This window comes from Olea europaea, chromosome 23 (genome assembly GCF_002742605.1).
Source record: "Olea europaea var. sylvestris chromosome 23, O_europaea_v1, whole genome shotgun sequence".
Taxonomy (NCBI): Eukaryota; Viridiplantae; Streptophyta; class Magnoliopsida; order Lamiales; family Oleaceae; genus Olea; species Olea europaea.
In genome coordinates, this window is record NC_036259.1 from 4,287,858 (window position 1) to 4,304,916 (window position 17,059).

The 17,059-nt window shown below is 30.5% G+C and overlaps 1 protein-coding gene across 1 annotated transcript in view; it reads left to right on the top strand.

The window, feature by feature from the left end:
• Positions 1–11,901: 11,901 nt before the first annotated feature.
• Positions 11,902–17,059, top strand: part of LOC111371941 — an 11,621-nt gene continuing 6,463 nt past the window's right edge. The window contains exon 1 of the mRNA XM_022994088.1: positions 11,902–12,034. Coding sequence (XP_022849856.1) covers positions 11,902–12,034 — 133 coding nt within the window. The remainder of the gene's footprint in view (positions 12,035–17,059) is intronic.

The following is a 17,059-nucleotide window of genomic DNA, read 5'->3' on the forward strand; positions in this document are numbered from 1 at the left end:
GAATGTTAAACTTGCTCAACATGCCTTTACAATTACGAGTGAAGAATACATGACATGGTAAATAAAACTTCAAAAGGCAGAAGCTTCAGTTAAAGATTACTAATCAACGACTGACATGTGTCATTAAACAAAAGTACTTAATTACCCTCACAACGTCATCAGAAATATAGTAATAGACATAATCTTGAAAAAAAAAAAAAATAGAATTTGAAAAATTGAATAGTCATTTCCCTTCCAACTCTTATGTTCACCAAAATTCGGTGAGTTTAAAGAGTATATATCACTGTTAAAGCTTTAAATTTAAGTGATTATAAATTGTAAATCTCACTGAATGAGTGAAAAATAAATTTGTAGTCGTCTTGGATCTTAAAAAATGTTTGTAAAACATACAGAGCCTACGAATGTGCTAATGTTAATTTAATTTAGTTAATTAATTTATTATTATTATTAATTTTTTTTTTTTTTTTTGCAACTTAGATCAGAGATTGATGCTTAATTAGACTTCAATATGGGCAAATTTCATATTTGGAAATTGAACTTCCAACAAAATCTCAATTAAGACACTAAACTTTTAATTTTATCAATGGTATTATTGAACTTTAACTTCATTTCAAATTGAATCATTGCACTTCAATTTAATTCAAATTCAAGAGTTTTATCACCTGCCATCTCCGAAATTAGCAAAAGATACCGTCATACACAGTACAACAACGGATGTTCCATTTAATTTCTATACGACATATCAATTTACTACTACATCACACTATGAATTAAAGTGTTAAGAACAAGCATTTTAACATTTTAAACTAAGCCTCTGTTTGACAATCATTATTCGAGGAAAATAGAATTTTGGAAGTGACTTTTAGAAGAATGTGTGATTAAAAAGTAGAAAAAAAAGTTTTGGGTTAATGTGTAGAATATTTTATTGTGTGAATGTGTGATTGAAAATGAATACGTAGAAAAAAGAGTTTGAAAATAATGATTATAGATAGGAGCTAAAGAGATTGATATAAGGCTAATTTTACTATATTCGTTCATAGAGCACTATGTAGGATTGTGGAAGATAAGTCATATTATGACTATCTAATAAACAATTTCTATTAATTGGAGGGCAACGGTGACACGATGTGAGAGAATTTCAAATTTTGAAAATAAATTGATGTTCGGTGGTCCAATTGAAACAAATTAAAATTTAGTTATCCAATTTGGCTACTCAAGGACGAAGCTTTATGGCCCACAACCGAGGTCATCAATGTTGACCAAATTCAAGATTATAAAATGAGCAATATAATGAAGAGGTGCGGAAGCCCTCCAATCTAAGCGGTGGCTTGTGTCGAAGCAGTAACGATTCAGAAGCTCAATTCGAAGCTCACTTTTGAAATGGAATGACTCACCTCCTCCATAGATCTCCTGTAGATAGAATCTTAGTCAAATGATTAATGTGACATTTGTATGAGAGATGTACTAAATCCTATCAACAAAGGTTGTAGGGTGGCTGCACGGGACTAGTAAAGTTAGATTGATGCCTATGATAGAATTCTCAAGCTAAGGCGATAAAGGCATGTACTTTCTCATCCAACAAACAGCACATCATTTGTAATACTATAAATATTCCATTTTGTATCATTTTGAAGATTAATGCAACTCTACATACTTGAAGCTATATTTCATCTCTCTCTCATTTTTAGATGTAGATGCTTAGCTTTAGATTTGTTTTTATTTGTTTTTGATTGTTATTTATTATGTAATACCGTTTACATATATCGCTTGTGCCCGAACTTTTTTGTCTTACGTTATAAAGCTTTTCCCATGTCCAAATTGAAACACTTCGTCGACCGATAATATGTCCAAGTGTGTTGAAATCAGCTTGCGTGAACATGAATGGACCCTTTATTTGTTTTCCACTTGTGCATACAAAAAGCGAGGTCAACAAAAATTACACTCGAAAGTTCTGTCATTGCAAATAAAATTTACCCGTCAATGATGACTTCTGCTTGTGCAACTCATTTGATGGCAAGTGCTAATACACAAACTTTTTAAGCATACAAAGAAACATTATTCATTACATTAACACGAACAACTTCAAATAAAAAATTATATATGCAACGATCTAATTGCTAACCTCACAAGTAATATCCATGAAATTCTATTCGAGTTTTCAATTATCGTAAAAAAAAGTGTGTATATTTTAAATTCCATAAATATCTATTTATCGAATTTAGTCTCAAACTTATCCGATTTAAGGCGCTTCAAATAAGCGTTATGATCCAAAACTTTCATATGAGATAAATTGGGACTATTGTCTTTCTATAACTCGGATGGAGTTCTGTTAACCAACTTAGATGTGACATGTTTTAGTGTGTTACACACTGCAATCAGTGCATGACCCCGAAACAATTTTTGGAGATTTGCATGGTTTGTTATTAATCGCACTATATCTAATAGTTAATGATTCCTCCTATTAAATACACCACTATACTGCAGTGTATGTGGAGGAGTCTACTGCAAGAGAATCTCATTCTCTCTTAAATAATCTAGATTTTATTTTTAAGATACTCTCACTTTGATCGGATCTTAATGTGAGGGTATCATTTCCTATTTGTTTCTCTACTTCTAACTTGAATCTTTTGAACCTTTCAAGGACTTCATGCTTGAATTTCATCAAGTATACATGATAATTAATGACATAAGAGAAACTTCATTTGACATTAATTGACATAGGTCCACATACATCACTATGTATTATGCAAATATTTATACAGACATTTCTCCTTTCAAATAAAAGTAGATTTTGTCATTGTGCCTAATAGGCATGATATGCACTTGTCAAATGATTCAAAATCAATTGACTCCACATACACATCTCTATGTAATACTGCATTTCATCCATATGACTAAGTTTGTCATGCCAGATTTCGGTAATAATTAGATTATCGCATTTATGCCTTATAACTTCTATATTCATTTTAGAATCCTTAGTATTAAAGAATATAAACGTCGTTTTGTAATTTACCATAGCTATTATTATCTTTATCATGATAAACAAGAACAACAATTGCCTTAATATTAAAATAGCTCATGTTCAAACATGAAACTCATTTTATTGTTCCAGCTGTGGTGGATACAAAGTAACATTTCTCTAATTTCAATACTAAACCAAAAGGCAATAGCAAGAAGTATGCTCCTACAAGCAATGCAGCAACCGTTGCTCATCTTCAACGTGTAGATTAACTTCCCCCACTTGTAGTGGTCTAGTTCTATTTAGTTTCTCCATATTTGTATAAATATGAAATCTACATCTCGTATCAAATACCTAAGAAACTCGTGAAGTAGACGTAAACCACGCAATATTCCTTCCAATGACCTTTCAATCTATAATGAAACCAAGGGTCATTAGATTTAGTATTGTCCTTAACTTAGACTGTCTTAACCATATTGGGTGCCTTCCCAAAATCCCTTTAGACTTTCTCTTAATACCCTTAGAGGAATTAATGGTTTGCCCACTTCTAACTTTGTTATTGGGCATAACAGTCCTAAGCATGTGAAGCAACTTAATGAGTATGTATTTGAGTTTATTCACATCATAATTCATAATTAGTTACAAATAGCTCTTTCCGATAGAAATTGCAGAACAAAGTCAATACTTAGTTCATGGGTCATGATTGAACTTAATTGAGACACTTCTCGACGTCAATCACCTTCAATACCTTAGCACTGATTAAAGATCGTTCTGTCATTTTGCATCGGTACAATTGCTTGGAAGTCTCACATCCTTCTACACATGATTATTATAATACAACTCTTTAAAATGAAAAATCATGCGTCAACATCTATACTTTCAAGTTGCTTTTGTAACTCAGGTGACGTAATACAAACATCACACATGTTGCAGTACTATCGTCATCACTGTCTTTATTACAGTAGCCACCTATTCTTTAATCGAGTCATCAACAGGTGTCTCTGGAAAAGGCTACCCTAGAACATGACCAATTTTCTCATGCATGAGAACAATTCTCAAATTGCGGTGTCAATCAAGAAAATTTGGTTTGGTTGTTGGCATCTAGTATGCCATTCAAAATATATGGTTACTTAAGATTCAATGTAAATGACGAAAAGAAAATGAATAATATATAAAATGCATAAATTAATTTAACATGGACTTTTATTAAATTAATTATACTCTCACTGTTTAACTAAAATTTATGACCGTCTCACATAAATTTATAGAGTTCATACTTGACTCTCAGTGGGCTAGGATCACATCTATTATATTAAAACTTTGAGTGTACTCAACAAGTCTTAATATAACATTTGGGTAGATATTATTATCAATTGTATCTCCATACAACTCCTAGATCATTAAGCCTACAACTTTTTGTCTTCACACATCTTATATGTTAGCTTAATATGCCTCTAAAATTTATCTCTTTGAGTGTACTCAATAAAAGATAAATTTTAGTTAAGTCGAACCCATCATTCAGAAATATCCAATATTTCATAGCGTCAAACATATCCCTAATAGACCAGTCTTGAGTGTGCTCAACAAGTTGAGACGATTTGGAACTCTGATTTTTCACTATAATGATGGAAGGCGATTATAAATGTGACTTAACATTTTATGGAGGGATTTTGCATTCAAGGGTCTTATTGTAACAATCATATATATTTTATTATACATCTACCATGCAAATAAATAAATATATAACATAATATAATAGTGTGGACGATTATGGACTTTACTATTTAGTCTTCCCGAGCCATAAGGAAGACTAGTTGGTTAATTCTTAGGGGGTATTACATTGATCAGTATCAATGCACCATCTCCATGGTCTCTTCCTCTTCTTGTTTCTTCAATTAGTCAAGTTGCAACCTGTATCCTATACTAGTTGGCACGCAAGCCTAAATGAAATTGGACTCACAAGCCCATAGCAACAATAACAATAACGGACTCGTAGGTCCAAAATGATTAAGAGCTCGAAGGCTCGTAATAATAAAAGTAATAACGGGCTCGCCAGCCCAAAACACAGCAAGAATAAAATTAACCATTAACACATCCACATGATCGAATTCATAATCGTCCACTAATAATACATTCATCGCATAAATGTATGCCTATACAATATCTAATATTATATGCAAACACATTTCAAGTTTCTAGCAATTAAGGTCATCTAAACTCTTTTTAGACAAATGGATCGGAACAATTAAATAATTAATTAATCATATTAATCAATTAATTTAATTAGCTTGCATATTTAATTAAAATCAAATTTTAATTAAATATTGAATTAGAATCCAGCTCTAATTCAACAATTATAGGGCGGGATTATTTAATTAAAATCAAATTTTAATTAAATATCAAATTGGAGTCCAACTCTAATTTCAAAACTTAAGGTGGTCGCATTTAATCAAAATCAAATTATAATTAAATAACAAAGTTAGAGTCCAACTCTAATTTCAAGATTTTAGGGCGAACTTGTTTAATTAAAATCAAATTTTAATTAAATAAGATATTAGAGTCCAACTCTAATTTTAAGATTTTACGGCGAACATGTTTAATTAAAATCAATTTTTAATTAAACACCAAATTAGAGTCTAACTCTAATCTTATATAAAATTTTAGGGTGGGACAATTTAATTAAAATCAAATTCTAATTAAATGTAAAATTAGAATCCAATTCTAGCTTCAAGAATATATTAGGGCGAATAATTAATTAAAATCAAATTTTAATTAATATTAAACTAGAGTCTAACTCTAATTTAAATTGAATTAATATTTTAATTTAGGATAGAACTCTTAAATAAAATAAAATTTAATTTAGGGTCAAAATCTAATATTTAAGTTAAAATACAATTTTAACGAAAATATAAAAAAAGTCGACAATTTTAAATAAAATTTTAACTACGGTCAAAATTGATAATATAGGTCAAAACCCATTTAAAATCAAATTTAAAACCATTTTAAAATTGCACTCAAGGTCCCCTTTTGAAAATTGCATTCTGACCCAACTGAAAATCGTAAAGAGGTCCCTTCAACTTCTGAAATTGCATGGCAGCCCTCCATTTAAAATTTACCCATTGACCCCGAATTCAAATTACACATAAGGGCTCAAAACTTCGAAAATTTCAACTGAAGCCCCCGTCTTCAATCACCCAAAACCAAACTGAAACCCAAAGATTTTTTTTTCTTAATCCTTAGCGGCGCCGACAACACCATTGCGGCAGGGCTTGACGCACTCAGGGGGTAGCAACCTGTCACCTGCAGCAGCGTCTTCACGTTGCTAGATGAAGGTGCAGCAGCGACTTCATCGACTGCCGTCGCTGCAAGTTGTCGGCGGCAACTGTTGCCTCCTGCATCCCACCTCTATATATACCCTTTTTTTTTTCTTCGACCCAAAGTTAATTTTTCTTTTTAAAACTGGTCTTAGAAACAAGGAAAATCAATTTACTTAAAAGCTAGAAGCAAGAAAACATCAAAACAATCAACTTTTGATTATTCAAAAATTCAAGACAATTTCTAACAAATACAAAGTAGGCTCTAATACCACTGTTGGGAATCTACTTAACATGCGCAGCAAAAAATTAAAACAGATTTCGATTCCCACCAGGAATCTCTTTGTGTTTAGATAGAAATTGTGAAAATATTGTACCTTTTCCAGATCTGCAAACTTCTTTGCTATTCTTTTCGTTCCAGCAATCTTGATTCACCACCCACAGTTGTCCAATTATCCAGCCTCCAATGATGATCCACACAAAGAACAGATTGCAGCTACCAGAGTTTTCTCCTCTTGTGCTAGCAAGAAATTATGAGAAAATTATATGGATTGAAAACCCTAGCCATGTATTTATATAAGCCCAAACGGGCCTGGTCTAATCTGGTCCAATTTTAATTAATCCATTTAATTAAATTCGGTCCGTGAATTAATTAATTCAATTAATTAATTCGGGCCTATAAATAACCAACCAATTAATTAATTTATCCAACGATTGTTAAATTAATTAATTGACAAATTGCAATCTTCCAATTCTCTTTTGTGCGACCCATCAAGTTCCTGATCACGATACTTAATGACGTGAAATATTACTTTAGTCTAAACCAAATTGATAAATTAAAACACCTTTTTAATTTATCACCAATCACACTCGCCGTCCCAAATTGACATCTAGTAATGTGTCAGGACAATACATGTAATGGGAAATATCACGTGGTATGACAAAACCAAACTCGTTCATTTACGATGAAACTATAATCCCTTCGTTAATATGATCTGATCAATTATGTGATATGAAAGTGTGTCAATCTCGATTATCGATCATATCTTTCACTCTACTATTAAGTCAATATAAGTCGAAAACTCATTTTCGACTTATGAGTACACCTTGGTCAAGGATTTCGTTATCGACTTAATTGAATGAAATGCAGATCATAATCTCTTACTATCTAAAAGTGACGAATCCTCTGTTGGTCATTCACAACCTTCATATGATTCTTGATATACCTGAACGATGTCGTATTAGCGACCCTTGGCAGACCAACATCCAACACCGTCAAAACATGACCGTCATCATATAAGGTACTATGACGACCTCAAGTTAAAAGGACCAATCCCACTACCGAACGTTGGAGATTAACCACTGACACTCAGATAGTTATCCATGTGGAATCTCTCGACGGGTTTCCAATATTTTGTTCTACAACAAAACATCCACGTGTTCATTTAAGTGTCACCACATTTTAGCTTGTGAGATTAGCTACTTACTTCACAAGTAAGAAATGCCACACGTGATGGTCTATCCGTAATAACGATATCCGTATCTCGTTATTAGTAACGACCACGGACGATTTAAGATTCAATCATATGTAATTTGTATCTCATAATCACAACGCCTTGTGATTAACAAATTACGAAGATTTGAATCTACGGACTCTATTATTTAATTTAATTGTTTATTAAATAATAGATCTGTCATTAATTGCACTAATTATATGTCAAAAGTATTTATGTCCAAGGTTGATTGGACCTGGGGCATAACACTTACAAATGCTCAGAATCTTTGTGTGATGACAACAATGGATGTTCTTATCTGTAGTCGAAAATATGTGAAGGATGAAGAAATTAAAGAATCTCTAAAACGTGCTAGAGCATTTGGATCAATGAAAAACAATTCATTAGTCCAAATTAATCATAATATAACTAGTCCAGGGTTGAATTTGTCCTTTGAACACCTAGATCTATGCTCAAACATGAAAACGAACGATAGAAAAAAAACGTTTAAATAGAAAGACAATCAGTTGGAAAAAAAATAATGTGCATTAATGGTAGTGGCTTCTTTGATTGCAACTATGACATTTTAAGTTGGAGTCAATCCTCCAAGCGGAGTATGGAAGGATAATTATATGGTTGACTCACACAGTAATCCCGTAATAGTATTTGATACTCACAAGGCCGAAAAATCCATTTTTGCTTATAATCATCCGGCAGGATATGGACATTCTTGATTACTAATACAACAGGACTCATTGCATCACTCAGTATCATATTATTGTTGATGAGTGGTTTACCTTTAAGGAGGAGCATATTTATGTGGATTTTGATGATGATCACTTGGATTGCAATTATAATAGTTGCATTGCCTTATCTCTTCTTAATATTCGTAATAACACCAGAGAGAGTAAACCAATAAATTATACTTTTGATTGGTTATCAGTTTTGATATGGCTTGGCCTCATGGTTCTCCTACTCATTGGACACATGACTCGGTTGATAATCAAGTTGGTATGAAAGTTAATAAAATGTTCGAGACCCAAAAAAAGTATTCGGGCTTTGGGAATTACAAGTCAAATTAGTGTTTAAGGTGTTGTTGTATTATATCTAGTAAGTATGAGAGTAAAATATTAAATGGCACTTTTGTTTATTATAGTGTCTGATTATGTTCAATACTATGAATAGAAAAACGCCTCAAACGGTTGTACTATAAATATTTAATGTATGACTATGTTGTAATTTTGTTCCAATTATTTCATATTAGATAAGGTCTATGTAATACACAAATATAATATTATGCTAATACTTTAATAGTATATAATTTCTTTCTAAGTGTTTAGTCATCTTGCTTATAAACTTTAGCTACTAGAAATAATTACACTTAGTAGTCATTTAACCTACTTTCTTTTAATACATGGACAGTGATGACCTTGAGGATGCATGAGTTGAGCGATCGCACAGAGCCTCAGCATTATAGTGAACTGAAAAGATAAATAATGATTTTTATTCAATATTATTGTATCTCTTATTCCTAATTGCATATCATATCAATATATTTTTATTAAAGCAATGGAAAGGATTCACATGGTTTAGGCTCTTCTCAAGTGGACAGGGATCATAATTTTAGTCCAATTAGAATTTTTCGAACGGTTGGAATTTATATTTTAATTTTGCAATTTGGTCCATATATCTTCTTTCTTGTTCGAATTGAGTACTTATATATTGTAATTGAGGTCCTTCAACTTTCGAACGCGACTCTTCAGTCCACAATTTGCAACATATGTCCAACTTTAATTTTTTTTCTTAATTATTCTTCATTTTCATTCGTTCTCATCCAATACCAAGTTTTTATTCCTAAAATAATAATAAAAATACATAAATTAAAATATCTAGTTCATCTACTTACTCTCAAAATCACTTTCCTTTAATCATTATAAGTAGCTAAATTAATAATAAGGGCAAACGATGTAATGATCTAGTTGATCCTTTAAATTCAATTTTCAAGATTTATTTATTTTAATTCTTTATGTGTTGATTTTACTTATAGTTCTTAATGCAATGAGATAATTGGCCATTATTGAACTGATTTGTGAATTTTTAACAAACCAGGATGTAAGTTATAGATTTCGATCACGTAGTAAAACTTTGAAATTTGGATAAAATGGTAGAGGTTTATTTGAATTCATATAGAGGCAAGGTAAATTGGCTTATTTAGATATGATTAATTTGAACTCGAGATACATAAATTGATCAATTAAGAAAAAATTGATCGAATACCATATTAGAAATGAATCTTTATATGCAAATTAAAAGGTAATAACAAGGTGAAATCGTGAGTCCTAACATTCTCATTTAGAAGTAAAACTCTAATTTAATTAGATCTTGCACTTTTAGTTAAGTTAGTAAAAATAGAGAATTCAGGTAATTAATCAAATTACTTCTATTTTTTTTATCCATTAGGAGTTAGAAATAATAAATTAAATGTTAAATAATAGATACAAAATATTACGTGTTCACGATAGAAACCATGGAACAATAAGCTTTTATTGAAAATGCAGAGATATGAGGTAAAAATGAGCTTTTCTTGGATGAGCTTAGGGCTCATTTTATATGACTCTATAAAAGTCAAAATATGTTTTTGAGATCTAAAAACTGCTTTTGAACTTGTTTGGCTAATTTTATGACAATTTTTCTTTTAGTTAGAAAGGTTTTTAAAGGAAACTGATGCAGTATGACTTCCTCTCAAAACACTTTCGAGATACGAAGTGCTTTTAAAAATTAGTATCGAAGTAAAACTCAACTTTCTCCAAAAACTCTTGTACAAAAAGCAAAATTTACGTCAAACGAGCCCTTAGTAGATTAGATAGCAAGAGCGGTCCCTTATCCTTAACACATATATCCTCAATGAGCTAATTTTGGATCAAATCAACTAAAAACTTAAGTATATAGGAAGAAACAAAAAATTCAGCTTGTCTTAAAAGTGACCATATTAGTATAGAGGGTAGTGCATGGTGTTAAAGTAACAAAGGGCCTACTTGGATGTTTTGGGTATCGTTATGAGCCTTCTAAAAAATATCAACTTTGAGCATTTAATGAACACATGATTGATCTTCTAAGTATCGGTACTTAGCTTATGCTGAGCACTTGGATGACATAGTTCACTACAATAAGTAGTGGGAGAAAATGGTTGATTAAAAAATTGATTACACCACCTTTTGTAGTGTACCACGTCACCTTGCAAATAGCATAAACTAAGTATCGGTGCTTAAAAGATGAAACCTGTCTATGAGCGGATTGATTTTTGAGTTATTTTACTAGGGATTTTAAAAGATTCCAACCACACTTGAGAGTTTAGTATACATTGTTTTTGTACATTTTTTAAACGAATAAATTTAAATATATGATCTTTAGTGAAATTTTCAGTTTATGATTTTTTATGATTTTTTTTTTTAATTCATAAGTGATATTTTATTTGTAAGTAAATTTTTTACATAAAATTTTATATTTAACTAAAAAAATTTACATATTTACTAAAAAATTTAAGTTAGTCTTTTTTCTTATAAGTAAATTTTATAATTATAAGTTAATATTGAAATTTTAATAATTTTTACATATAAGTAAATTTTTTGCATATAAGTAACTTTTTTTCTTCTTTTAATATTGTAAGCCAATTTTTGTCTTATTAACAGGTTTTTTTTTTTTTTTTTTTTTTTTTTTTTTTTTTTGAAAAAAATTTTTAAAAAAAAAAAAAAAATCGACTCTGGACTTTAAATAGATCAATTTTTTATGCAAATATATATTACTAAAGGCACATCATCATTTTATATAATTTGAATTTGGGGAGAAATTTGTGTAGAATTCGACCAAATAATAAAATTGTTAGCAGATTTTATAATTAACCTAAGTACCGAATAAAAGAATAAAAAATTATTTAAGATTCATTAATTAACGGCTAGTTTAGTTAAGGAAACAACTGGGTTCATTAATTACTAAATTCCCGCCCAAAGTTTCCCGCCCAGAAGTTAAACACTTGATCATTCTTGATTTCTTGTACAACGTTATAAATACGTAGAATACACCGAACATTAACATTCACAAAACCAGTCTCATAGTTAAAAAATTTGTGATTTTCAAGATGGGTATAGGTATTGATCTGAGAAAGTTGTATCAAAACACATATTCAGTTAACGATCAAGCAATGGAAAATATTTTTGATTTTATCAACGCATCAATTGCGGTGGCTGCCAAGGAGAAATTTTTACAAAAAAGTAATTTTTATTTTATATTATATTTTTATTATAAGTAAATTTTTGAATTATAAAATAATTTTTTGGTTATAAAATTTTTTTCTTAGTTAATATATTTTTATTTACAAATTAGTTTTAACAATATATGCTAGTTGAAAGAAATTATTTTATAAAGGTTCAAATTAGAAGAGAATATGAGAAATGATCAAAATCCACGGATTGGTAGATTGAGAGAAATGGTCAAAATAATAATATGCTCATTTTAAATGATTTTTTCAATTATCCAAAAATGATGCCCAAAAAAAATTAGCAAGCATCATTTTTCCTTTACCCTTCATAATTATGCCATTTGAAATCAATCAGAAAACGGCGAAAAAAATAAAACTCCCAGCTCCCGAGAAGGCCTGAAAGTGGTTGTTTCAGTGTCAGAGATATTTTTGGGCTTAAATTGTTACAGGGAAAATATTGTTTTAGGACAAATCAATCACTTGCTGTAGTTTTCCGTTCATCTTCTCTTATCTGAAAGAGTCTAAAGTTAATTGAGCCATATGTGGAACCACACAGTGCTTTTTATCTCAGAGCCGGTCAGATATTCTTTTGGTGTAATTGTTTGATAGGATACTACATTGGTGTCCTTATTTCCACACAGGCAACACACATCCACGAGGGTGCTGGACTTCTTTTATAGCACTGGGTCGGATTTTGGACAATCATCACAGACTCTTTCACCCTTCATGGGAGACCAGATAGGAGCTATTCCTTTATGTGTAGAGGCCCTAGGGCACATTGTTTATTGGGACACATTAGATGGTAGCAAAAGTTACCAAATCAACATAGTATATAGTCCAATTGGTAGATAGCCTTAGGATCCATTTCACTTACTATGGAACTCCACTCTTCCTACCATAGTCTCATTCTTCTACTTGAGTCTATGGCAGGATCTAATTCCAATAGATATTATTATATAGAGGCGCACTAGATGTCATTTGGACTCTCGAGGTCATCTTCCTTCCAAGACTGAGACTATCAGTCACATTTTCAAAGGCAGCATAATTTTCGACTAGGTATGGCATCATTTTGGGCGTAATTTCCAAGTACTTATGTCGTTACAAAAGAGCGTGAGATAGAGATTTCAGAGATAACATTATTTTCAATAGTATTTACGAGGTAGACAAATTTGTGTTATTATTCCTCTATTGATATTCTGGTTTATATGGATTGATATGAATGACGTAAACCATAGGGAGATCCGTATGGTACCCAAATGTATCCTCTGAGAGTCCATCGCATGATCTCTTTTCTTCACACGAGAGGATTGTTTATAGCTTTGCATTAGCAATGGAATTTGAGTCTTTTATCTCTCTTCGATATTTCTATGACTTTCCCTCTCCCATCATCACATGTTTTGGTTGTATAGTGCACTCTACCAGTGTGATCCTATGAACATGGATATATGCGTTAAGGATGAATTTGTGAGTCGGGCGGATATTATTAAGAAATTAGGGAATTTTCACATCATATGACCCATATTTGATTTGGGAGGTCAAGCTCAGAGCTATACTAGATGGAATTCTACTGGCCAGACGACTTGATATTTTAGCAATTGTTTTCAAAATTGGATCGGACTCTTCAGTTCAATCGGGAAACCTATGAACCGGTCCGACAATTGACTCGCTTGAAGCTTGGTAACCGAATGTGGAAAAATAAGTAAGATTCCTATAAAATGTTCGGTTTAATCTCGATCTATCTCTCTTCTGGGTCAATGTTCGGTCCAATTTTTAAAACAATGATTTTAGCTATTTGGGTTGAGACAAATTCGACTATGGCTATTTACTGCATCACCATAGGTGGAAGACCATAGACAATTCAAAGCATTCTTAGACAAATCAGAGGCATTATTTCATTCGACAAAAAAATATGATTTTCCACATCTATATAGAGGGAAATCAAGTGGCAGACTCTCTTGCTTTAGAGCATTGGGATTAGAGCTACTATAAGGAGTATGGACCAATCGACCTAACTCGACAGGGTAGGTCATTTGTTCATATTGGCAGACATGGATTGCCTAGCCTTAGAGATTTACAGACTAATTTTCATTTGCGTTTATTTTCTTTGTATCGGAAGAAGTACTTCCCCATTTATTGCTTTTTAATTATTTTTTGACATTTGTTACAATGATGCATTCAGGAGGTTAGGTTAGTTATGACTATATGTTCTCCAAGAGTATATTCCTCCTAAATGGGATTATATTCCTTATTTGCTCCATTTTCTAAGATTTTTTTCTTAGAATTGAAAGAATGTATTCACCCTTGAGGCGTGTCATAAATATATCAAATATAATATTAATGAATTTTCCTTTCAGGACGTCAATTCTAGTTGGATAAAGCACTTTGTTCTCAACATTAATGATTTATAAATCAATTGAACGTGTTTAGCAAGTAGTAGTGTTAAACTATTTATGTCATCCCAACAAACACTTATTAAAAAGTTAAGATATAGGCTCTCTAGTATTAAAAAGACACACTATATTAATTGTATAATCTAAAAATTATACTTATAATTTAAAACTTGAGTAATAATTTCTCAACTTCAGGTTTCAAACACCATACAATCATCTAGTAGACATATCACGTCTATTAGATAAAAATAATATCTAGATAGTCAACATAGATGGTGACTGACTCTATATATTACCTAATTAATTTTAAAAAATATAAAGAGAATAAAAATCATATAAGAGTTCTTTGGATTTAAGAATCTTCTGATTATTTGTTAAATGTCCATTTCAATTCTACATTTTGCATTATTATTGATCATGTGATGGTCCAACTGGTCATGCCAAAAAATAATATATTTAATAATTAAATTTCGAGTCCGTACAGTGTTTGAAATTTTCAATTGTACCAATATGTGTATAATATCAATCATGACACATATTTTAGAAACTTTATGTATTTCTATATAATTTAATAGAATATAATAAAATTCTATTTTCCCACATAATGCAGCATTGAATATTCTGAAGTATTTAAATAATGTTCTTTTGAAATATTGATATAATGTAGGTCGTATTTATTCGAAAACATCAGCACTATATTCGTTTAAGGTAAATATAATTTTAATTATATTTCTTCAAAAGCATAAATATCATCAAATATTTGTGCTATATTTAAGAATATTAATTTGATAAAAAAAAGCATGTTTCTTTTAGAGCAATATCAATATTATTTTGAAATATTGACATTATAATGAGTAGGTAATATTCCTTAAGAATAATATATCGTTGTTACAACTCATCCTAGTCAGTCAAAAATTAAAAGTTGCCTTGTCAAAGTCAAAATCAAATATGGACTAAAATTGAAGTAAATCATTTTATTGGGGCTTTTTTCATTATGAAAAATATTTTGAGGGTTTAAGAAGGATAAAATTTAAAGTTGGAATTTATTTTTCTAATATTGGAAGTTAAGGATTTAATGTTTTATTACATGAGAGATGCGGGACTTCATTTACAATTCTTGGCATAGTGGTATACAGTGGCACATGTTTAACCATTGTTTTCATTTTTCATTGATATATACACATAGAGGAAACTGAGGGTAGAAACGGGCAAAGAGAAAGAACGAAAAACTGGGAAAGAAGGAAGAAAAAGAGAAAGTAAAGAAGAGGAAAAGAAAGAGGAAAGGAGGAGCAAAGTAGATTTTCATGTCTGGGTTATTTGTTCTCCAATTTCTTTGTGAAGTTAAGCAAAATATTTACTTATTAAGAGATGATAATTGATTTTAGAGATTGCGAACAATTTCATTTGTTCGAATGTTAGCAAAAGTTAAAGGTTGTTGAGATATATTTGAGGTATTTAAAAATATTATTGCAAAAGGAAATGTTTATTGGGAGATTCATGTTGAAATCAAAGAATATGAAAGGGGTTTGTAAATTATAGCTTCAATCTTTAAAATTGTTGTAGTTATATGATATCAATCACTTGATTAAGGATTTGAGATTTAATTTCTCTATTATTTAATAAATTTTAGGCTATTTTCGAGCAAGGTAATACACTGGTGCTATTTCTAAAAATTCTACCTAGAAAATGCTATTTTAGTTAATGGTTTCGATGACACTTTTCACTTTTCAGTATACAGAATATGGTGCCACATTTCAATAATCTGGAAATATAGTGTTGTTTTTAGTAATATTTTGATTTTCTTGGATTCATTGTATGAAAACCAAATTAAGTATTAAATATTGAGGATTGGGTATTGAAATAACTTATACAAAGGTGAATATGTCATCAGTGACCCTAATTAGGATTATGACCTTACATTGAAAATAAAAGACTCCAAGTTCTCATTAGTAAATCATCAATTATAATGGTAGGAAAAATGTTTAAGGCACCTTAGTGATGAGATATGATTTCTTAGGACGAGTGTGAGGTGTCATACTTGGTACTTGAATGTGAGGAAGCGACGAGAAAATTGAAGTCACGATCAATCTACACTTAGTGAGTGGATAAAAACTTATATTTCAAAAATAAGTATTTATTTAATTCATATTAGATCAAAAAATTAATTATTTCATACAGTTGGTTTAACCACAAAATATTTAGAACGAAGTGGATTTTATAGTTAATTTTTTTTAATGTTAAATTCAGTTCAGTTAAATCATTTCATTAGCATGTTATATCAATATTACAAAATTTCAACACATCTAAAGTTAATTTTTAAAACCACCAGAAAGTACCCATGTCATTTTACCCACTCTGCATTGGTGTAAATGTATTTACCTAGGCTATACCTTAGTCTGTACTTGTGATTTTTCAGTATTTTACAGCTTATCCGATTTTTTACTACAGAATTAAGTTTATTCAGTTTACATAATAAAGATTTCAACTTATAGTACTGTAAAAAGGATATTTTCACTCACAGTATAGATGTTGTATTTATTATATCCTTTATACACTATAGTGGTTTATTCAGAACAAAGAGTAAAGAATTTTATTATTCCATTAAGTTTTAATCTTAAAAGTATTATCAAATTTTAGACATATATATA